This window comes from Wolffia australiana, chromosome 13, assembly GCF_029677425.1.
Source record: "Wolffia australiana isolate 7733 chromosome 13, ASM2967742v1".
NCBI lineage: Eukaryota > Viridiplantae > Streptophyta > Magnoliopsida > Alismatales > Araceae > Wolffia > Wolffia australiana.
The window spans coordinates 9,103,391-9,128,705 of NC_135847.1; the positions used below are offsets into that span (position 1 = coordinate 9,103,391).

The 25,315-nt window shown below is 36.1% G+C and overlaps 1 protein-coding gene, 1 long non-coding RNA gene and 1 pseudogene across 3 annotated transcripts; 2 read left to right on the top strand and 1 right to left on the bottom strand.

Annotated features, from left to right (window-relative positions):
* Positions 1-9,750: 9,750 nt before the first annotated feature.
* LOC144711452 (uncharacterized) lies at positions 9,751-11,497 on the bottom strand. The gene is made up of 2 exons (XR_013583549.1): positions 10,108-11,497; positions 9,751-10,035 (listed from the first exon to the last, which is right to left on the bottom strand). It is a non-coding gene; the product is annotated as an uncharacterized LOC144711452 (long non-coding RNA).
* Positions 11,498-18,292: 6,795 nt separating this feature from the next.
* On the top strand, positions 18,293-24,360 carry LOC144710949 (ER lumen protein-retaining receptor). Of its 2 annotated transcripts, none has more exons than XM_078584802.1 (7): positions 18,293-18,397; positions 18,468-18,652; positions 20,797-21,062; positions 22,199-22,314; positions 23,911-23,984; positions 24,100-24,163; positions 24,228-24,360. In XM_078584802.1, the coding sequence occupies exons 2-7, from the start codon at positions 18,562-18,564 to the stop codon at positions 24,262-24,264; spliced, it is 648 nt and encodes a 215-aa protein (XP_078440928.1). In that variant the 5' UTR covers positions 18,293-18,397; positions 18,468-18,561; the 3' UTR covers positions 24,265-24,360. The 2 variants fall into 2 exon arrangements, with proteins under 2 accessions (XP_078440928.1, XP_078440930.1); XM_078584804.1 differs by having other exon boundaries at positions 18,294-18,400.
* Positions 19,356-19,467, top strand: LOC144711532 (5S ribosomal RNA; annotated as a pseudogene).
* Positions 24,361-25,315: the final 955 nt, after the last annotated feature.

Genomic DNA, 25,315 nt, shown 5'->3' on the forward strand with positions numbered 1-25,315 from the left:
CTGTTGATTTCATAGTTGCAGATATGAAAATAACAGGAAATTTGAGCCATGCTCCTATCATTTTAGGTCGACCATTCCTAGCTACGGCGAAAGCCACAACGGATTGGGATAAGGGTACAGTGGAACTTAAAGTAGGAGATAAAAAAATTGAACTATCTATCTCCAAATTAATGAAATACCCTAAAGACACAAGTGAGGATGTTTGCTTTCTAGGGTTGGTAGAAGAAGATGATTTTGATTTTGATCCATGCTCTTATGATTTATTTTCTTGTGAATCTAATGAATGTTTGAATGAAAAATCTTCCATACCAACAAATATTTCTTTGCATTCTGAAATTGAACTTAAGCCTTTACCATCATCTCTGAAATATGCTTATTTAGGACCATGCAAGTCTTTTCCTGTAATCATATCATCATTGTTATCATCTGAACAAGAATTAGAGCTTTTGAATGTCTTATGTACTTATAAATCTGCTATAGGATGGACAATTGATGACATTAAAGGCATCAGTCCAAATATTTGTGAGCACAGAATTTTTCTAGAAGAAAATTCTAGGGCAACAAGGCAACCCCAAAGGCGACTTAACCCGCACATGTTGGATGTTGTTAAAAAGGAAATCATGAAATGGCTAAAAGCTTATTTTATTTATGCCATTTCAGATAGCCCATGGGTAAGTCCTATTCATGTAGTACCTAAGAAAACAGGAATAACAGTGACTAAAGATGAAAATGGTAATGAGGTATAAACTCGAGTAGCTTCTAGTTGGAGAGTATGCATTGATTATAGGAAGCTTAATTCTGTGACTAAGAAAGATCATTATCCATTACCATTTATTGATCAGATTCTTGAAAGACTTTCAGGTCAAAATTTTTATTATTTTTTAGATGGATATTCAGGTTATAATCAAATTGAAGTTAACAAAAGTGATCAAGAGAAAACAACATTTACATGTCCAGTAGGTACTTTTGCATTGAAAAGAATGCCTTTTGGGTTATTTAATGCTCCAGCTACTTTTCAAAGGTGTATGACTGCCATGTTTTCTGAATTAGTAGGGGATTGCTTGGAAATTTTTATGGATGATTTTTCAGTGTTTGGTTCCTCATTCGATATTTGTCTATCTAATTTAACTAAGGTTTTGCAGATATGTGTACAGAACAATCTGGTTCTAAGTTGGGAGAAATCCCACTTTATGGTGGAGGAGGGAATTGTCCTAGGCCACCATATCAGCAAGGATGGGCTAAGGGTGGACAGGGCCAAAGTCGAGGTTATCAAGAACCTCCCCCTGCCCACAACCCTAAAGCAACTTAGGGGATTTCTAGGGCATGCTGGCTTCTACAGAAGATTTATAAAAGATTTTGCTAAAATTTCTAAACCCTTAACTAATTTACTTTCTAAAGATACACTATTTGTTTTTGATGAAAATGCTAAAGCATCCTTTTTGCAGATTAAAGAAGCTCTAATTCAAGCACCTATTTTGCAAGCTCCAGATTGGGGTAAGCCTTTTGAAATTATGTGTGATGCTTCTGACAATGCAGTGGGAGAAATTTTAGGACAAAGAGTGGATAAGAAGCCAGTTGCCATCTACTATGCAAGCAAGACTCTAGGAGGAGCACAAGTAAATTACTCAACTACTGAAAAAGAATTGCTTGCTATTATTTTTGCCCTAGAAAAATTTCGTTCTTATCTTTTAGGTAGTAAAATAATTGTGTTTTCAGATCATGCAGCTTTAAAGTTTTTACTGAATAAAAAAGAAACCAAACCTAGATTAATTCGGTGGATTTTACTTTTGCAAGAATTTGATTTGGAAATAAAAGATAAACGAGGGATAGATAATACTGTTGCAGATCATCTTTCTAGATTATCTACAGAATTATCTATTCCTATTCATGATGGTTTTCCGATTTAATATATTTTAAAAATTCAAAGTAAAAGGCTTCCATGGTACGCTCATATTGTGAATTTTCTTGTCACAGGATTAATACCTAATGATTGGGATATGAATGATAGAAAGAAATTTTATAAAGATATTAATTACTATTATTATGATGAACCTGAGCTTTTTAAATTAGGTGTTGATCATGTGTTTAGAAGGTGTACCGGAGGAAGAACAATGGAGCATTTTAGATGCTTGCCATTCTTCTTTATGTGCTGGACATTATGCTCCTAAATTGACTGCATTTAAAGTTTTAAACTGTGGATTTTTCTGGCCAACTCTATTTTCTGATGCTTTTAAGTTTTTCTCTAGTTGTTTAAAATGTCAAGCAGCGCTGAATATCAAAAAGAATGATAGAATGCCACTATAGCCTATCATTGAAGTAGAAATATTTGACCTATGGGGGATTGATTTTATGGGACCATTTCCTAATTCAGATGGGCATGAGTACATCTTAATGGGAGTGGATTATCTTTCCAGATGGGTTGAGGCAATCCCCACTAGGTCAAATGATCATAAAGTAGTGCTTAAATTCATTCAACACCATATATTTTGCAGGTTTGGTTGTCCTAGAGCAATCATAAGTGATGGAGGAAGCCATTTTAATAATTCTCAATTCAGGACCATGCTTAAAAAATATGGGGTTCAACATAGAATCACTACCCCATATCATCCACAAGCAAATGGTCAAATTGAGAATTCAAATAGGGAGATTAAAAAGATTATAAAGAAGATCATTAGGCCTGATGGAAAAGATTGGTCTAGCAGATTATATGATGCTCTATGGGTTTATAGAACTGCTTACAAAACACCTTTAGGGATGTCTCCTTACAGGGTTGTTTTTGGTAAAGCATGTCATCTTCTGGTTGAAATAGAACATAGAGCTTATTGGGCTATTAAGAAACTTAATCTCTCTTTAGATGCAGTGGGAAAACAGCGTTTATTGCAGATGCATGAACTCCAAGAGCTAAGGAACGAAGCTTACGAAAATTCAAGAATCTATAAAGCCAGGATGAAGCACTTCCACGACAAGAATATTAACCGTAAGCATTTTCAGAAACAACAAAAGGTTTGGCTTTATAATTCAAGGTTGAAAATTTTTCCAGGAAAATTAAAATCCAGATGGGATGGGCCATTTACAATTTCTGACATATATGATAATGGAGCTGTTTTGATTTTTGATCCTAAGAAAGAGAAGGAGTTCACAGTTAATGGTATGCGACTTAAGCCATATGTGGAAGCAGAAGATATATCGCAACCTAAGGCAACAATAACGCTAAATCCGATCGAAACCACCATACAGGAAGCATAAATCTAGGATTTTGATTTCACTACTTTTCTTTTTTTTATTATTGAATTTTGATTTTGCAAATAAAGGGGAATTAACCTAATTCCCTAGCTCGTAATTTTTCTTTGATTTTGTTTTCAGTTTATAGCTTTTCCAGAATAAAGAAGATGATCAAGTACAATTCAGAAACAACACGAGATGTCGACTCATCATTAGTAAGTCCTTCAAAGATCACGCCAAGCAGGTTTGCAATTCTGAACTTCTGAATTTCAATTTGATCTTTTTCCCATGCATTGAGGACATTGCATAATTTAGTGGGGGGGAGAGAACATTTCATGTGTTTACATTGCATAATGCAAACCTTTACTTTTCTTATGTCATATAAATTCCATGTATAATGAAACCCACCTTTAGGAGATACTCTTCATCCATGAATTCGAATTACATGTGTAGGGAAGTTTGGCTTTATATAGCGGATCATGCTCATGCAAAGATGGGACAAACTTTGATTTTGGATGATATGAGAGTTGATTTCCAAATGGCTAGGTTATCTAGTGGGTGTGTAGGGGATAGGAAAATCAAAGGATTGAAGCACTATGGTTCAATATGCTAGAGAGTTGAGTGAATTGAGGACCCCCATCGCGCCACCAATCAATGAGCCGATCCTACTTGATTGTTTTCATTCTTCCATTGAGTCAATCTTACTGTAGGCTGGAAGATAGGCATTTCTCCAAGTCCTTAAGCACAGAACTCCCTTTTCTTGATCTACCTTATGCCATTTGCCATACCATTCTACTTATCATGATATCCACATTATCATCTATTTATTCAACCATGAGCCAATTTTTCCTATCCACTTGTTGAAATTTTTTTTTTCTAACCTAACAGCCTTTCATGGATGGTAGCCATCTCCCAAGCCACTCTATCTCTCTTTCCATGGGATCACTTTTATCCCACCTCTATCTCCAATTCTGTCTAAATTTCACTCTTCATATTCTTATTAACTCTTCTTCTCTCAAATGATTTTTTTCAAACAAAAAAAAAATCATGCCCTTATTAGAGTCAATGATAAATATGTTTGTATTTGCTTCTTCAAAATATTTAGTAGTTTTTTTTATCCCTTTCAAAAAAAAAAAGTGGAAGTCCTCAAGCTCAAGAAAAAATATGAGGAAAATTAAAAAAAAAAAAATTCATTCAAAGAAAACAAATGGGGTTTTTTGTGATAGGGATTATTGGTTGATTGATTTTTGCTTTGAATTATTGATTCTAGTAAGGGCATTTTTCACTATATCTTCTTTCTATTTCTTTCTCACTTCGTCTAAGTCTTGGGAGAAGGCAACTTGAAATGAGACATCTTTGATATACCCTCCATTCGCGACCCATCTCTTCACCTTTGAGCCTACGTTTTTCATTCATTCTTATGCTCTTACCCATGCCATCACACCACTTGATATTCTGTGCTAACTGGGAGGCGGAGAATGTTTAAATTTCATCTGATAGTGGGAGGAAACTTAGTGGAGAATTTGAACACAAGTAGCCGCTACCCGTGAGAGAGTGATCTTGTTATGAGAGGGAAAGGCCCACCACTTGATGAGTGCAGTGAGGAGCATTATGGATCATAGTATAATATCTAGAGAGAAGTACATCTTTCTACTCATTCATTAGCTCTATCCAAACCATGAGGACGACACTCATATTCCTCACAAGGTGGAATCCGAATTGTCGAAGAGAGTTTCGTTTAAGCATGTTATTGATAATTCTAACACTTCATGCAGATGAATAAGGATGAATGGATGAAGAAATAATCTAAAGAATTCATGATACATTGCTAAGGGACTAGCAATGATTTAAGTGGGGGGTTATGATAACATGCAAATTAATATACTTAAATACTAAATTATACATTCTATTTATGTGTTTTAATGGTCATATTTGCATGTTATCATGATAAAATACATTGAAATCAGTTAACATGTTGTTTTTCTATTATTTCATATTTTTTATCATTTTTTACATGGAATTTGACATTGTTTCAGTGAAGAAATATGTTTACATGATTTTATTTGCTTGGTTTAAGGTCAGTAAATCATCTCCTGATTTTTCTGAATTTTTCCCATATTTTTATGAATTTTTCTGAATTTTTCTGACCATTGTTTAGGCAAGAAATGATTTTTATTTAATTAAATAATATATTGATTATTTATTTTGCATTTTAAATGCATTTAAAATGAATATCCACGTCATTCGCCCGAAATTCGGGCGAATGAAGGGATATATTAATTAAATAAGAAAGGAGAGAAGAGAGGAGAGAGATAGGAAAAGTCAAATAGAGTGATTAAAAGAGAGAGAGAGAGAGAAAAGCGGAAATCGACGCCGATCATTGGCGTTTATTTAAAACAATGATTTTTTTCTTTTTCTCTCTCTCTCTTCTAACCAAGCGAAAAAAGCACTATTTGTCCTTTTCTGTTTTCTTAAAAAGCAGCGAAAAAGTGCGGCCGACGCGGACAACGAGGGTGCACGTGTCCCGAAACACGGAAAGCGAGAAAATCAAGCCCAGCCAATAGGAAATTCCGATTTTTTAGAGAAAATAAAAGAGATCCAACGGCCCACATTTGATCTCACTAAAACTGCGATATCTTGAGATCTACAACTCCGATTGGGCTGAAATTTTGAGGGCAGGTTCGTCTTTTCCTCCTCTACAATCTGGACGGTTGGATCTTTAAATAGAGGTCAGAAAAAGGAAATTCACTTTTGGAGGCTCTCCCAAGCAATTGGCCAGGAAGGACACAGGAGGCATTCTGGAAGTCGTCAGATCTGGATCTCTTTATCAAATTTGTAAGTTTCTGAATTGTATTTGATCATCTTCTAGAACGATTCGAAAACGCCTTGGCATGGGCGAAATGTACATGCCCTAGATTCATGTTTTGAATGCATCAGCACTTCTTTTTGATTTGGATTCGAGATCTGACTTTTGATAATTAATTCTTAATCATTTTAGGACATTTCTGCTTCATTACATTTTTAATTTAGGGTCGAAATTGGGGCTTTCCCCAATTTCTTCACTTTCTCTCTCTAGGTTAATTTGATTTGTTTCTCTCTCTAGATTTCGGTTTTTATTGTTTAGGAATTTAATTTAATATATAAAAAACCCAAAAATAAAATTTGAACCGAAAATTCATCCATTTTGAACTCCAATTCAAAAATCACTTTCTTGATTATTAATTTCCCAATTTTAATTCTGAAAATTATTATAAATTTTATTAAATTGGGAAATTAATAATTTATATTTTTATGAGCTTAAAATAATAATAATATTCTTATCTGGAATTATCTGACCGAAATCAAAATTAAGTTTTACTTAATTTTGATTATTTTAAGAATATTATTTAATATTAATTGAATTAAATATTGCAAAATTCAAAATTACTTGACTTGATTCATAAAAATTGTTTGAAAATTCTGAATTTTTGCCTCCTTGCGGATCGACCCCTTGCTTGCTCTATATTCTTATTTAGTAATTAAGGGAATTATAAATTTATTGCATAAGTCTAAAAAGCGCAACGACCACGTAATTTTACGTGATTTTTTGGCTTATCAAATGGTGCCACTCTTCCTTCCCTGGCTGATGTCTTTAATGTGGCCCAACGAGTGGACAGCCTCACCCTTGCCAAGGGACCTTCTTCGTCCATCCCTCTCGCATCATCTGACTCCTCGACACTCCTTACGTTGGCTCTTGCACTTCTGGCCATTTCTGGGAGAAGTTCTAGCAATTCTCAACCATCAGATAATCGTCCTTCTGATCGTCGTTGCAGCAAGTATATCGGTCCTCCTTGCATTCATTGCTCTCAACCAACGCACTCGTCAGCTCGATGCTATCAGAAGTGGGGCTATCCACACGGACATCCTCCTCATGTTCCGTCTTCTTTGGCTTCTTCCCATGGTGGTCCTCTGGCTATTTCGCATGGTGGCTCTCCGGCCAACTTTGTGGCTCTTACCACTGTTATGCTTGGCCCTTCTCCCTCTGGTCAAAGTACTGCCTCTTCCTCTACTTCTTTAGGGTCTTGGATTATTGACTCTAGGGTCTCACATCATGTCACGGGTGATGACACTATCCTCTCTCGTCTTGCCACACTTCCTCACCCTGAATCTATTTTTGTTGCGGATGCGCGATCTTGTTTGGTTACTGGCAAAGTCATTGTATCTCCTACATCTCAGCTTCCGCTTCTGGGCTTTTCAGTCAATCTTATCTCTATTAGTACATTGACTGAGGCTATTTTATGCTCCATGACATTTTTGCCCTATCACTGTGTGTTTCAGGACTTAAGGACCGGCGCACAGATTGGTTTGGGGCATAAGACTTGGGGTGGTGTTTACGAGCTCCTCTCCAATACCCCATCCACTGAACTTTCCTATCACCTTTCCCATTCCTCTTCCTCTCTTGATTGCCATCGTCATCTTGGCCATCTTGGTATCACCAAGCTCTGAGAAGCTCTTCCTTGGGTTAGAGTTAAGGATTTTGTTTGTGTGTCATGTCAGATGGGAAAACATCATCGTGCTACTTTCCAAAGTACTGAATATATTAGTATGAAACCCGTTGATTTAGTTCATTGTGATATTTGGGGACCCTCACGCATTCTGTCTACGCTTGGTTTTTGATATTATATGGTTCTTATCAACGATTACTCTTGTGTGTCGTGGGCATATCTACTAACTGACCGCATCGATGCTCTTCTGATGATCGGACAGTTTATTTAGGAGATTTCGACTAAGTACTCGTGCACTCCGAAGATCATCCGCACGGACAATGTGGCGGAACTTGTTCAACATGAATTTCAAGATTTGTGCACGGCAACTGGTATTCACCAAACATCGTGCCCCCACACATCTCAATAGAATGGAGTCGTTGAGCGTAAACATCATCATTTTCTTGACATGACCCGGACGATCCTCTACTAGATGAATGTACCACATAAGTTTTGGACGGATGCCATTATGGCGTCGACATTCCTCATAAACTGCCTTCCTTCTACACCTCTTAGTGGTGTCATCCCTCTTCATCGTCTTCATCTTGAGCGATAGCTATTTCCCTTATTGCCTCTCATATTTAGCTGTGTGGCCTTTGCCCATGACCAATTGGCCACTAAATCTAAACTGGCTCCATGGGCGACCAAGGGACTGTTTGTTGGCTCCAACCTAAGACATATCTGAATCCCATAGTTAAGGACTCTACATATTTTTCAAAACATTGTTGCACATACACCTTGGTGTCTCATGTCAAAAATTCACTTATACACCCATGACATAAATAACCTCATTGACGCTTAGGTGTAATGCCATCAAGGGGTTCATATAGATCATGTTTGTATTTAGGGTCTCCAAACTAATGTCCACAAGGTGAACCATACTTCTTGAGTATTGGTATTCCATTGAGGTAACTCGATGTCCTTCTTAAGTATCAAACAAAAAATGATATTTTAAAATACTGATGACTAAGAGGGGGGTGAATTAGTCTACTTTTGTATTTATGATATCTAATTGTCTTTTTAAGATTCCTTATTTAATATTCTCTCTCAACCACTCTTCTCACCTTAACACAGTATTTTACCCTGCTTGGGGGCATAAAAGTACCCTTAATGGTGCCGCGAGATATCGTCTAGATCTTAGGAAAGTCACAGGCTCAAGTGCCCAGTGAAAGTCCTATAAAAACCGCAATTCACTATATGCAGGGTGAGCATCACTCTCACCTTACAATTACACTTAATTCAAGAATAAAGAAACTAGAGACGTCTACTCCACAGCACCACAGAGCTCCTAATGTCCACCCTCATTGTCCTGACCCAAGCTAATCTTCTCAGCCTCGGTGACCACCTATCTGCAATAGCACAGGGTCCAATCTTTCCTAGTTGACCCTTGGTCAACACACTAACTTCTTAGGTTCACCAAGCTCATTCCAAATATATTTCCTAACTAAATCGATAAAAAAAACTAGACTATCAACTTCAGAGTAGCTGAATGATAAGTCACTTACTATCAGGTTCAAGTTGATACTATCTAATGTAATATGGATCAAATACAGAATCTTAATAATCAATTTCAAGCCAATCCAAAACCGTAGAATGAAATCTATTGGAAATTCAAATTCAATTCAACACTAAAAGTCAAAGCCAATAGGATCAGAGTGGTCAAATAAAATCTAATAACAATCCCAATTTACTTCAATTGTCTTAATCGTATTCAATCAGTTCTGAATGGTCGAAAGTAAGTGATCAAGTCAAAATCAAATTGATTTTACTGATTGATTAAATTTAGACCACGATGTGATCAAGTCAAACTAGATATACTGGATGTGATCAGTTATAATTAAATCAATGATAACATCAAATATGATCAATTGAAATCGATCATTAGAATCAAATGTGATCAATTTAGAATAATGGATATAGTCGATTTCGATTTACTAATGAGAGAAAAATTGGCGGGGAATGGCGGGGGGGCCCCCCCCCCCCCCCCCAACTAGATAAACTTCCATTTATCCCTTTTTATTTTTCTTTTTATTTCTTAAAATAGTTTTCAGTTTTTTTTTATTGTAATCCGAAACGTCTCAAGGGAGAAGGTTATAAAAGCCCCCTCCCTTGACGTGAACGGTTGGTGAATTTTGGAATAGAAAAACAGTTTTCATTTTTCACCCCTGCTGTCTTCGGCGCCGCCGCGTTATCGCCGCGCCGCCGCTCGGACGGCAAACCCTCCTCCTCTCTCCTGCGTTGACCCGTCATCGTCATCCTCACGTCCTCTGCCCACCTTCGCTGTCCGCGGCTGTCCTGCATCAATTTGGTATTAGAGTGCAAGATCCTAATGGATACATCTCTATCACATTCTTCATTCTACCAAGCCATAATGGAAGGATTTTAGGAGATCAATGATGCCCTCCAGAGATTTGAGCCCAACATGGACAAGGTCGAAGCACGCATGAGGCGTCCCATTGTCCCCACCAACCTTCCCATCAGCCGTTGTGAGAATCATCCAGAGCCGCTTCAAGCATTGCCGGCATCGATTCAACGGCCACCTCGGCCATTGGCATCGTTATCCATAGTCTCCTCCATGGCTCCCACCGTCTCTACACCTCTGGAGTCTATCGAGCTCTTGGTTCCCCTGGCGGCACCACCACTTGCAACAATGGGCATGGCAAACCCTAGACTCGAATTCCGTTTGCCATACGAGAACCGAATTCCCTATTTTCACATTACGGTCTGTCTCACCCATTTCTCAGTTCCCGGATCCTCCACTTACGCCTAATGGGTCTCGCGGACCCGCCATACCAGGGGAATCGGATCCCGCCTTCCAAGCACCATTGCTGCCTGGTTCTCATGACACCTGCCGACCGAGTCGCCACCCGCGCAGCCTGAACCACCAGCCGCGCCGCCCAAGCTGCCTGAGCCACCGGTCGCACAGCCCAAGCTGCTGCCCGAGCCTCCTACGCCGCTACCCGAGCCGCCTGCCACCCAGTTCGAGCTGCTGCCCGAGCCGCCGCTCGCGCCTTCCGCGCCACTCGAGCCACCGGAGCCACCGGCCGCACAGCCCGAGTCGTCACCCGCACCTCCTGCGCCACTGCTTGCGCCGCCGGACCTGCCGGCCGCCAAGCCCGAGCCGCCGAAGCCGCCGACCGCACAGCCCAAACCGCCACTTGCACCTTTCGGCCGCCCGAGCCGCCACCCGGACCGCCCAAATCACCGGCCACGCCCCCGAGCTACCGTCCGCGCCGTCGAGCCATGATTCACACTGCCCGAGCTGCCACCCGCGCCGCCCACGTCTTCCCCGCCTCCCGAGCCGCCCGAGCCACCGGCCGCACATCCCTTGCCTCCGCCCGAGCCGCCACCTACGCCTCCTACGCTGCTGCCCGCGCCGCCAGAACCACCACCAGATCTACCGCCGCCCGAGCCGCTTGAACCGCCAGCTACACATCCTGAGCTGCCGCTTGCGCGTCCTGTGTTGCTACCTCACGCCGTGGGTCAAGCATCCCCCAACCTGCATCCTGGTCGACCGCGCCCCAACTGTTTGTGATTATGTCTCAAAGAGCCCGGACACACACTCAACCAAACATCCTGCCAAGCATGTGTCTGTCTCCGTTTGTCTACCAAGCACCCTGCCCCCTGCTGTTTGTGACAAGGACTGCCATCACCATGCCAAGCACGTGGCGTGTGCATGCTCAAGAGTCAAGACCATTTGCTACACACGTCCAGGTAACTTGCCGGAGACGAATTCTCGAAGAGGGGGAGAATTGGTGGGGAACGACAGGGGAGCCCCCCCCCCCCCCCAACTAGATAAACTTCCGTTTATCCCTTTTTATTTTTCTTTTTTTTCTTTAAATAGTTTCAGTTTTTTTTATTGTAATCCGAAACGTCTCAAGGGAGAAGGTTATAAAAGCCCCCTCCCTTGACGTGAACGATTGGTGAATTTTGGAATAGAAAAACAGTTTTCATTTTTCACGCCTGCTGTATTCGGCGCCGTCGCATTATCGCCGCGCCGCCGCTCGGACAGCAAACCCTCCTCTCCCTGCGACAACCCGTCGTCGTCATCCTCACGTCCTCTGCCCACCTCCGCTGTCCGCCGCTGTCGTGCATCAAAAATAATGTTGGTCGATTCCAATCAAGGTTATGATTGAATGTATTAATCAATTAATCAGAAGTGATCAAGTCAAAATTAGGTATAACCGGATGAGATGAAGTATTCTAAAATCAATGACAGAAACAAATGTGATCAATTTTTCAATTGAATTTATGATTGAACTGAATGAAAAAAATATAATCAGAATCAGTTGATAAGTATGGTCACAACAAGATTAATTTAATTGACCTGAAATAATAAAATTCAATTAAAAGGTAATATTGATTCAAATTATCAGTTATGATCAAATTAGATGAATAAACTGACTTGATCAAGTCAACAAATATGATATGGAAAAGATGAATGATTAACAACAGATGGATTATCACAAAGTCGATTTAACATGAATAAATTTCAGAGTAGATAACCAATCATTAAATCTGGATAATCAGCTCAGTCTTCAAGATATTGAATCAAGAATTTAAGAAAATCAAATTTGGAAAACAATCTCGACTTTCAATTAGAAGATTTCAGGGATAAAACTAGAAAAGGCAATTTCAATTTTCAGATTTAGTAATCCAAAACAAATCCAAATAGCCAATTATGAATTACAGATTAAAGAATCAAGAATCAAAATAAAATTGTAAATTTCAAATTTTGGAATAGTAAACTCAGATTTGAATATTCCATTATGAACTTCAGATTTAAGAATCAAGAACTATAAAATGAGAGATGACTAATCTGAATTACTAATGTCCAAATTTTGATTGAAGATACAGATATCAGATTAAAACTATTATTGCATTCAAAAGATTATCAGGATTGAATCAATTAACCAATTTCTCAGGAATTAAGAATTGAAAATATCAAGAACAGTTATTATGAAACAATCTCACCAATCTTTATGAATGAAGATCCAAGGAGTGAATGCTGAATCAATCCACCAGAAAGCCCCAATTTCTTTGAAGCTTGAAGCTCTCAATCAAGAACAGATCACAGATCCCAAGGGGAGCACATTAAAAATTTAGGAGAGAGAGTGGGCAATCTAAAAGTGAAGCACCTTTTTCAAAAAGATGCTTTTATAGTACCTTTTACCCTAATGGGCTGAAAAGGTATTATATTGGTTTATTTTTCTTTAATATCAAAAAAATAAAGTAGGAGGAATCGTTAAATGTCCATTTTCCAAATTCTTGAGGTCTTGGCTTCAATACCCAGACAATCCTACATATATAGTTAATATTTTTAAACCAATTTTATGTTGAGAAAATTTTTATTATTTATAAGATCAAGTAATAGTACTTTTTTAACTACTTTAGTAACCTGCATAAAAAGGATTAATTACTCATTAAATTCAAAATGTTGATAAACCATTCTCATGCACACCAGCAATGTTAAAATCATCTTCACTCGGCCCCCCTCCACTGATCATAGGGATGTATCCACCATCATTTTCAACGCAATCAACATGTTATCTCTTTCATTCACTTCACTCCACTCATTTCAATATCCAACTACTGTCACCCGACACTCTCAAAGCACCAACTAAAGTACTTTAAATTTGTTTTAATTGGTATTTTTACTATAAATTATCAAAAGTATCGTATAGAATCTGAATAAATTAGGTTAAATAGCAATAAAATTTTTTGACCTTCGTATAATTATTTTGGATTACTTTTGATTTAATGAAATTAAATGAATTCTTAAAATTAATATGAAATTCCAAAAAAATTATAAATTAGAGATAAAATTCTCTTATTCAATACTTTATTGTAGATTTAACCTTTATAAATAGTGTTCATAAATAAATTATAAATAGTGTTTTATAGATCAAAAGCCTTAAATGATATATTACACCCAATCTTTAGTTCATCACTTCTTTATGTAGAAATAATATTCGAAATTCAAAATTAAGCATTATCTATTTTTTCGGAGATTATTTTGTATTAGGTTTCTATTTCTCATGATAAATATGCTTAGCTCTTTATCAAATACAATTATCTTATCTCTCTATTCATCTCTAATTTTCTTTCATATCTCCCCTTTTATCTCTAATTTGGTTCCATATCTCCCCTTTTATCTTTAATTTGCTTCCATATCTCCCTTTTTGTCTCTGAGCCTTTTGTTTTAGTATTAGAAAACTGGGGCAACCTATTCATCCCATGTTACTTTTTATCTCCTTGTATGTACCTATCCCCTTGCATTGCTTCTTTATTTCACTCTCCTTTTATCTTTAACTCTCTTTATCCCACTCCTTATTAATCTCTGGCTCACTCTTGTCACCTCTATTCGTTTCTATATGTATATGTGCCTTTATTTTGTTTCTATCTACCTATCACTTTATTTGTAGACTCTACCTCTCTTATTTTTCTACCTTTAGTGCATTCTACAGGTATGTATACCCCTCCTTAACTATCAGTCTTTAGCTCTTACTCTGTCTATCTAACTCTTTGTGCCTTTATTTAGCTTTTACTCTCACTCTCAAATTCTCTCTCTCTTTAATTTTGTCCAACAGTTTTTTTCCTTTATGTCTTTGTTTCTTATGCTTTATATGTTTAGTTCTCTACCAATCTCAATTCTCTTGCATCTATTTATATATATATATATATATCTATTTAGCTTCCATATCTTCCCTTCTATCTTTGAGCATTTAGCTCTCATTTTAGAAATAGGGGAAACCTCTATATGACATATCTCTTTCCCCACATATTTAAAAATTACTGCTTCACTAATCTCTCTTCTTTTATTCATCTCCATCATTCTCGTTCCTTTTATATTCATCTCCTTCTCTTATTTTCTCTTGCTTCGTCTGTTGTTCTAGCATTAGCAACTCATATTATTATTGTTCTCCATTTTCCATTTCATGAGTAGTGTTTTTTTTTATCTGCAATCTATTTTGCACAATGTATATTTAATTTCAAATATTTTTCATTCACTAATGTTCAATCTAATTTCATTTATATTTTTTCATCTAACTATACCCATGAATTGGAAAGATTGTGAACTTAAATATAGAGAATACCCAACATATAAAAAATAAAGTAACGAGTGAAAACAAAAAAAAAAGTATCAAACACCTCCAAGTTACATGCTTTATTTGGGGATAATCCTGAGCCCTGAGAAGTAGTCAATGTTAGGGGAAAAATTACTGTCACTAAAAATAGCACAATAAAAAAAGTTAAATTTTTATGTTCTTAATTATCCATCCTCCAAGGCTTCAGACAGGATGGTTTTATCATCCTGCTTCCAAAACACCGTCCCCTCCATCTAGAGGATGATTTTCCATTCCGTCAATCGTCCAACCCATTGGATGGGACAGAAATTTCATCCCTGGATGAAAAAACATCCAATCCATGTTAGTGCCCTATACTTGGGGGGTGGATATAAAGTTAATTTATAAAGTAAAGATAAATATGAATTAAATTTGTGAAAAAATAAAAATAGAAAATTTTTATGAAAAATTGATACAACAGGGAAGATTCAACTTCAATGATGTGCTTCTCATACTGATTTTCTTGGATGACAGATATCGCCATTTTTATAGAAAAGTGAATCATCGAGATATTATTTGGTAACAGTGATAATAATATAAGTACAAAAGACACAAAGTTATGTTTTAATAGACCTAAAGAAAAATAATTTATCATAGCCTTTATGTATTCTTCCTAATGCAGAAAATGAAAGAGGTAGTAAAATTCAAGTGTTTGGGATTACAAAAATAATATTTACACCAATAGGCGAATGTTTTCTATCATTTATTTAATATATAATATTTTAAAAATGTTGTTTTATACAAATATTAAGTAGGTCTCAATATAATCAAATGGATTAAATCTGCATAAAATGTTTAAGAATCATCGTGTATACAGTTTGTTCTAACCCATTGGAGATATAATTATTAAAGCGAATAGAGAATTTGTGTATCATTTTAAAGGCCAATGATATTAAAAAAACTAACGGAGCTTGATAGATATTTATTGATAATCCCTATATTGACACTTGAGAATCACTCTAGCACCATCTAGGGCATCATGTTATTCATTTATTAACCTTGTAAGTGGCAGAATTAGTGAAAATCTACTGATGAATTGTGGAGAATGATGTGTCTTTAGTTTTAAATAAACATACCAAAAACATACATACATATATATATATTAGTGAAATTTGATCCAATATATCATTCTATATTATTTTAATAAACCAAATGGATCTCTATATTGAACAAAAATATGAAGGGTTGAGTTTGTTCTTATTCCAAAGTCCATATCCATACATACCAATGTTATTTAATTAATATCATAACATGGGAATCCCTTAGAGTAAATCTAGTTATGGATTTACTGACCCGTTTATCATTGCACCATCTCTTTGATTTCAATTTGAAAGATAAATCTGTCTAGACCATATAAAATTTTGAATTTTGTTCCTATAATTTCTTGATTCTGTCTTAAATATTGTCTCCCAATGGAGAAAGTTTCAATTGATAGGGTTCTTATGATGCCATTAATAACTGAAAATTTTCTACAGTTTACTTATTGTCCATCCTTGGATCTATCTTTTGGGCTGGTGTTTGATCCTACAACCAGTGTTATATTCCACACATTTTGCTCCAACACCTACACTGTAACAAAAGATAGAGGCCCTAAAAAATATAACCTCTTCATTTTTATTATCTAGCTGATTTTGTGAAGCCATTTATCTAAGTGAGTCATGAGTTGTGAGTTGTTGAACAGAATGTCATATATTTGCAATTGATGGCTAGAGGATTAATTATGGTCTAGTGTTACATTTCAGTGAAGCTATATGATTTGTTGGATGAATGGATGAGGATACCGAGGAGAGGAAGGAACCCTTTTTAAAGACTATATCAGGAAAGATTCCTAACTGGTGTTCATATATCCATTGTTAAAAATATTTCTTCTCAAAAGGTTCACCTGGAATACATTGTTGGCTTTCAGCCCGTTGTTTTTAAAATAAGTTGTCACTCAAAATTTATAACCTAATTCAACCCCTTCTTATGTTATTTACACTCGGCTTCTAAACATTACTTAGCACTTGAACCAACCTAATTCAGCCGTGCTCTTTATAGTGATCTAAACTAACATTAATTTTATTATGTAATTTGTAGATTCTTTCATCCATACCAAAATATTTAAATATTGAACACAACTCATAGTACTTTACTCAACCTAAACACAAAGACAGTTACAAATCATGCCCTTTACTACATCCCATAAACTTGCTGAATAAAATATACACAAATGACATTATCACAAACTTGCAAAACATACATCAACTTAATATGATGTCACAATTGATCTTTCATGCATTTAATCTAACAAATTATAGTGACCGTACACTTCAATAATATATTAACTGTGCTGCTACAGCTTCACATGTAAAAGTTCCAGGAGAAAATGAAGACCTTCAAGAATCCCAAATAAAGTTATTTTTCAATAATGCATTTTCAACTAGTATCATTACAAAAAAATGCTTTCTTTTGACTCACATTGCTGTTGCCCACATATTGCAATACCCATATATGGTATTGATCTAATGTAAACTAAGCTAACAAACGGTCAACTACTCTCTTAACTAACTCCTAGATTCACTTGATTTAGGCATGAATATCTTCAAGAAACCTCAATAAATTTATTTTTCAATAATACATAGTCAACTAGTATCATTACAAAAATTTCTTTGTTTTGACTCACATTACTGTTGCCCATATGTTGCAATCCCCATATATAATATTGATATAATGTAAACTAAACAAATAAATTGTCGACTGCTCTCTTAAATAAGGACGGCTGTCTTAATTATCTGCTAGATTTACTTGATGAAACTGACTGAAACTTAGGTGCATGTCATCCTGGCCTAGTTTATAAAAAAATAAAAATCAAGCCTCATAAAATTTTGGTTTTATTATATGATTTTAAGCACGACTCTCGTAATTAACTGCTGGATTTACTTGATTCAATTGATTCAAACTTAGGTGCAATTCATCATGACCTAGTTTTTAAAAAATCAGGCCTCATGAAATTAGGGCTTTATTATATGATTTAAGCTCGACTCTCTTAATTTACTGCTGGATTTACTTGATTCAAACTTAGGTGCAGCTCATCATGACCTAGTAACAAAAAACAAAAAAATCAGGCCTCATAAAATTAGAGTATATTAGATGATTTAAGCACGACTCTCTTAATTAACTGCTAGATTTACTTGATTTAACTGCAACAAACTTAGGTGCAAGTCATCATGACCTAGTTTGTAAAAAATAAAAAATAAGACCCATAAACTAGGAGTTTTATAATATGATTTAAGCTTGACTCTCTTAATTAACTGCTAGATTTTATTTGATTCAAATGATAGAAACTTAGTTGCAAGTCATCATGACGTAGTTTATAAAAAAATAATGCCGTATTAAAAAATCAATCGTTATAAAACGAGGGTTTTTTTATATGATAAAAGTGAAGAGAAAATAGACTAAACGCTCCTCACGGGTATTCTTTCGTTCTGCTCCTGCAGATCTGCTCTCCAGCGCTGCGTATTCACGATCACCCGAAGATCTTCGAAAGTAGTCAGTTTAATCTTCTTCTTCCTCTTCTTGCGACGTTTCTGCTCATCTCTCTTGATTTTTCTCGCAGGGATCGGCGGCGGAGAAATTTTCCCTGTATTTTTCCTCTCTTTTGATCAAAATTTCTGCTTTTGGTTGAGGGTTTTTTGCACAAGTTATCGGAGATGAATATCTTTCGGCTTGCTGGAGACATGACGCATCTGTTGAGCATCATCATCCTGCTTCTCAAGATACATACCATCAAGTCGTGCGCTGGTGATCTCTCGGATCTCCCTGCTTCATTTCTGTTTTTTTTTTGTTTTGATTCCTTAATTGATTGGGGACAAATATGGATTGTGGATGGAATTTTTTCTAACGTGTTGTATCCTTTTTTTCCTTTCTGAACCATCTAAAAGATGAGAAATTGGAATTTAGCGGAAGATAGCTTCAGAGTCTGATAAAAGGCGTGCCGGGTCACTAGATTTTCGTTAAGAGATAATATTGGTGGCAGTATAACTTGATCTACTGATGGATTATTATTATTTTTGAAGAAAATCTACTGATGAATTATTGAGCAAGCAATATTTGATTCCATTCTTACTTGATTGCGAGTAATAGGATCACTGTAATTGAAATATAAAAACTAGATTCTCGATCGAACTATTCTGACATGTTTTATTGAATCAAGCTACTGGTAAAGTGTAGGTGGATCTACTGATGAACTATTGATCAAACAATATTCGACTCCATTCTTACATGAGATCTGTGCACTTTAAATATTAAATCTAGATTCTCGACCAAGACATTCTGACATGTTTTGTTGAATCAAGATATTGTTGACAGTATATGTGGATCTACTGACGAGTTATTGATCAAGCAATGCTTTTCTCACTTTGTTTTATTTAGTTGGTTTTGAATTCTTATCTGGCGATGTGAGTAGCTGCTCCAAATTATTCGTGGTGAAAATTTGATAGAATCACACTAGTATCAGCACACTAGTGTACCGGATCCCATTAGAACTCCGAAGTTAAGCGTGCTTGGGCGGGAGCAGTACCAGGATTGGTGACCAACTGGGAAGTCCTCGTTGGTGACCACAGCATGGGCATGTGATCACAGTTCACAATTTCAAAAAAAAAAATTTGATAGAATCCTTTCTGTAACTAAATTATTTGTAACGAGGGAACGTTCCTCGATTAAGGATATGAAGGGAGGGAAATGCGGGTGATAAAAAGAGAGGAGTTGGCTGAATGGACGTCGTCTAGAGAGAGATATAGAGGATAAAAAGCCGGATAGACTTTCCCAAGAGAGAGAGATAGTAGGAAGGGAATTGCAACTAATTATTTCTTCTTGGCTAGAACTTTTCAAAAAAAAACTTCTTCTTGGCTAGAGCTTGGGGATGGCATGGGGCTAACTGTGCGTCTCGTCCCGGGTGCTCACACAAGAGGACAATAGGTTCTGGTTGAGATGCCATACGAGACTATAATCCTCAGGGCGGGATGCTAGTTCATCTTGATTGAGTGTCATGATGCTGATATACTCAGGAAATCAAGAAAATGCTTTAAGTTCAAATTTCTTACTTGCGTAGGGATGATGCCCACCAAGGTCCACGAGAATAGCCCCCCGTACATTGGACGCATCCGGGGATGTATCCCGAGTCGTCTTCGCTATGCCTCGTTACGTCCCATCCCCACGTCTCATTACGAAATTTATTGAATTGCATTCTGGTTACCCTTTGAAGAGGATAAAACGAAAAGAGATTAAATACCAAAATGCCGTAGTAGGCTGAAATGACACAAATATTAATGAATTGGTTTGAGGATAGAATCATAATTGTCCGAGAAAGCTTTATGGTTATGGATGGATTGGGTTTGGGAGAAGACTTGATGAATTTCGTAGCAGGGACATGGACAAAAGATCTTTAATGAAGAATTTCTTCAAAATTGAGTCGACTGCCTCTGTTGCAAGGAAATTTGTTATGCTTCGTTAACCTTTTCTTTTTTTAAGGACTTGTGTTACCACTTTTGAGGCGGGAAAAGGGCACTATGGTCATTTATTATTGTTTATTCTCAAACTGTATAAGCATTGTCTACATCTAGTTTACCAATTGAATAGTTTGGCGATATACTCTCTCTCTCTCTCTTCTTCTCTCTCTTTATCTCTCGTGCCAATTTAGAGATCGTTCGAGATTTTTTTTTATTTTTCTTGCACTGATTCACACAAAACACTAAAGTTTCGTCTTATTTTTTTCTCAAGACTTAATTTGCTCGATCCAGAATCATCCGTTATGTAAAAATTCAAGATTTTCAGTCATTACGCATGACAAGCGCCAGAGATTTCGCAGATAGTACTTTTTTTCCGACGCAAATGTATGATACCTTCCAATATTTTCGTTCATTAGAATTTTTTAATTGTCTTTACAGGGATCTCATTGAAGACTCAAGAACTCTATGCCATTGTCTTTGCAACCCGATACCTGGACATGTTCACTAATTTTATCTCACTTTACAACACGGGCATGAAATTGGTTTTCTTGGCGAGTTCTTTCTCCATTGTGTGGTACATGAGACAGCACAAGATTGTCCGGCGATCGTACGATAAAGATCAGGACACATTTCGTCATCTTTTTCTTGTTCTTCCTTGTTTACTCTTGGCGCTCGTCATCAATGAGAGATTCACTGTAACGGAGGTAAATATTAGGCGCTTTTCTGTTTTTAATGTTTTCAATATATGGGTAAGAAGATATGGAATATTTTCCACCGTTTTCTTTCTTTTTGTGTCTACATATTTGAGGATGGTTCTAAGTTGATTGAAACAGGTGAGGTGGTTTTCTGTTCCCGTATTTTCATAATTATCTTTTCTTTCATGCGTACGTATTTTCTAAACTGTACTCCCTCGTTTTCTTCTTTTCCTTTATTTTATGGCCAAATTTCTGAAAATTGTTCTTACTTCAATGAAACCTGGTTTCATTCCCCTCTTTCCACAGTTTCTTCATTTGTTTTGTTTTTGTTTTTCTGTTTATAGTAACGTATACGGTGATTGTTCTTAGTTCAACGCAGCATGTGATTTGTTTTGTCTTGGGAAAATATAAACCTGGTTTAAATCCTCTTTTCCCACATTTTTTTTGTTTGCTTTCGTTTTATGCCAGCATCCGAAGTTTATTCTAATTTTTGTAAACCAGGTGTTTTCGTTTGGCCCTGGGAAATCAAATGCCTGGTTTAATGCCTCTTTTCCTGTATTTTCTTCATCTTCTCTTGTTAAATGCCAACATATCAGAAATTATTCTTATTCAATGAAACAAGTATTTTGTTTGGTCTCGGCTGTTAGAGTGCGGGTTTAAAATGTCACTCCTTAATTTTTAGGGGTTTATATAAAAATGTAATAGTCTTATCTCTTCCCTCCGACCTTGACACTTTTCGAAACAAATCTGGCACTAACAGTGTATTCATGGTTTATTACCTATTTTCTCACATTTTCTTCATTTTATGTCTACGTGTCCGAAGACTGCTTTTATTCTTTTTTTATTAAACTGTTTATTCTTCTCCCTATTGCTTCTTTATTTTCTTCGAAATCAATCTTGATTTTCTTTCTTTTCACGCCGTTACATCTCAAATATATTATCATTATTATTGTTATTATTAATGAGACAGGTGACTTGGTTTGGGGAAAACACACCTAATTTTCTTCATTTATATGGGAACATAAAAATAAAACAAGTGACCCAGTTTTGGGGAGATCTTATTCCTGGTTAAATTTACTTTTTCCCTTCATTTTCTTTATTTTTTTTATTTGTACGCCAAATTTATTCTGATTAAAATAAAACAGGTGATGTGGTCTTTCTCTCTCTACTTGGAAGCCGTTGCTATACTTCCACAACTTGTCCTGTTGCAGCGAACGAGGAACATCGACAATCTGACCGGCCAATACGTTTTCTTTCTTGGGTAATTTCTCTTTTTTTCATCCTTCAAAAAATTTCATTCAAACCTCCCGCGTAAGTTTCCAAAAAATTATATTATTCTAATTCGAATATATTCCTCATAATTAAGCGTCTTTTTCTTCCAAGTCATTTAGTTATTACTTTCTCACACATTTTTCTAAAAATAAAATGTACAACGAGATAGTTCTTGCTTTCCTAATCATGGTACTAATCCTCCGATTAATTATATCTCTTTCTTTCAAGTCATTTAAAATTACTTTCTCTCTCATCTTTCTAAAAATAAAAAAAAATTTGAAGAAATTTCTAAAAAGAAAATGTACCATGGGATAGTTCTTGCTTTCCGAATCATGGTACTAATCCTCCGATTAATTATAATCTCTTTCTTTCAAGTCATTTAAAATTACTTTCTCTCTCATCTTTCTAAAAATAAATTTTTTTTTTTGAAGAAATTTCTAAAAGGAAAATGTACTATGGGATAGTTCTTGTTTTCCTAATCATGGTACTAATCCTCCGATTAATTATAATCTCTTTCTTTGAAGTCATTTAAAATTACTTTCTCTCTCATCTTTCTAATAATAAAAAAAAAATTTGAAGAAATTTCTAAAAAGAAAATGTACCATGGGATAGTTCTTGCTTTCCGAATCATGGTACTAATCCTCCGATTAATTATAATCTCTTTCTTTCAAGTCATTTAAAATTACTTTCTCTCTCATCTTTCTAAAAATAAAATTTTTTTTTTGAAGAAATTTCTAAAAGGAAAATGTACTATGGGATAGTTCTTGTTTTCCTAATCATGGTACTAATCCTCCGATTAATTATAATCTCTTTCTTTGAAGTCATTTAAAATTACTTTCTCTCTCATCTTTCTAATAATAAAAAAAAAGATTTTGAAGAAATTTCTAAAAAGAAAATGTACTATGGGATAGTTCTTGCTTTCCTAATCATGATATTAATCCTCGGCTTAAACATAACAAAGTGTTTCTTCCTTCCAATTCATTTGGTTATTTGGTTATTTGGTTTTGGGAAGATTATTTACACTTCCCACTTAAGTTTCCAAAAATTCTCATTATACTAATTTGAACAAAATTCCTCAACATCATTCTCATTCTTTTCCTGATCCCATCATTCTCATCATTCCCATTATACTAATTTTATTAATTCATTTTTATTTTAATTAATTCAGTGCTTACCACTCTACTTCCTCTTTTTCCACGTCGTTTTCCTTCTTGGGTGATTTCCCGTTTTTATCCTCCAAAAAAATTATTTTCATTTCCCGCGTAAATTTCTCATTATTCCTGATTCGAACATATTCATCAATACCATTCTCATTCTTCTTTATTATCCCCACCATTTATGATACTTTAATTTAATCAATTAATTGATAATAATTAATTCATTTCTTACGGGGCACTCAAAATTTTCTTTTTGCACGTCTTTTCTTTCTTGGATAGTTTCTCTTTTTTTATCTCCAAAAAACTTGTTTCGACGTGATTTTTTACTCAACACTGTAATTCCAACAAAATTCCATAGAAAATATTTTTTTTCTGATCCCCGCCATATTTAATATATTAATTAATTAATTATAATTTAATTAATGCAGGGCTTACCGGGCACTTTACATAGTCAACTGGGTCTACCGCTACTTCACTGAGCCCCACTACGTCCACTGGATCCGTGGGACCCACTTTCCTAATTAATCTTTTTTAAATATTACAAAAATTAAATCTGCCGTTTTTTCTCAATTTATCATTTTTTTTCTAAATTTCTACCGTATTTTTTTTCTATACAGCATGGTTGGCGGGGATTGTGCAGACGCTGCTCTACGCCGATTTCTTCTATTATTATTTCATCAGGTAATTTAATTCGGTAATTTAATAATTTTGATCCATTTATAATTCTTTTTTTTTTGCGCTTCAGTTTGAAGAACAATGCGAAGCTTCAGATACCGGCCTGAGATATCGCCACGTGGCGGATTTGTACTCTACGATTTTCCACGCGGCTGTTTCGAGAGAGATTTTTAAAAAGATTTTTACTACTCGCCGTAGAAAAATCGAGTCTTTCTCTCTCTAGAAATTTCTCGGTCTAGGCCTGGACGGGCTAGATTCAAGTTGGGAGATCGAGTCTTTCTCTTTCTGGAAATTTCTCGCTCTAGGTCTGGACGGGGTAGATTAAAGTCGGGAGATCGAATCTTTCTCTCTCTAGAAGTTTCTCGCGCTTTCTCTCTCTAGAAGTTTCTCGCTCTAGGCCTGGAAACGGGGTAGATGAATGTAGATAATTCGAGTATTTCTCTCTCTAGAAAGTTCTCGCTCTTGGTCTAGACTGAGTAGATTAAAGTAGAGAAGCCGAGTGTTTCTCTCTCTAGAAGTTTCTCTTTCTAGGTTTGGGAAGGGGATAGATGAATGTAGAGAAATTGAGTCTTTCTCTCTCTGGATTTTTCTCACTCTAGATTTGGACGGGATAAATAAAAGTGGGGAAGTCGAGTCGTTCTCTCTCTAGAAGTTTCTCTTTCTAACTTTGCAAAGGGGGGTTAGTGTAGTGTATAGTTGAGCTTTTCTCTCTCTGGAAGTCTCTCGCACTAGGTAAGTAAATACAGCGAAATCAAGTCGTTCTCCCTCTCTAGAAGTTTCTCTTTCTGGGTTTGGAAACGGGGTAGATCAGTGCAAAGAGGTCGAGTCTTTGTCTCTCTAGACGTGTCTCTCGCACTAGGTAAATAAATGTAGTGAAATCGATTCTTTCTCTCTCTAGATACCTCTCGCTCTAGTTTGGAAAAAGGTAAATCAGGGTAGATAAGTCGAGCCTTTCTCTCTCTAGAAATTTCTCGTTTTAGTAACGGGGTAAAGCAATGTTGCTAAATCGAGTCTTTCTCTCTCTAGTTTGGAAAAAGGATAGATCAGGGTACATAATTCGAGCCTCTCCCTAGAAGTTTCTCGCTCTAGTTTGGAAAAAGGGTAGATCAGGGTACATAAATCGATCCTTTCTCTCTCAAGAAATTTCTCGTTTTAGTA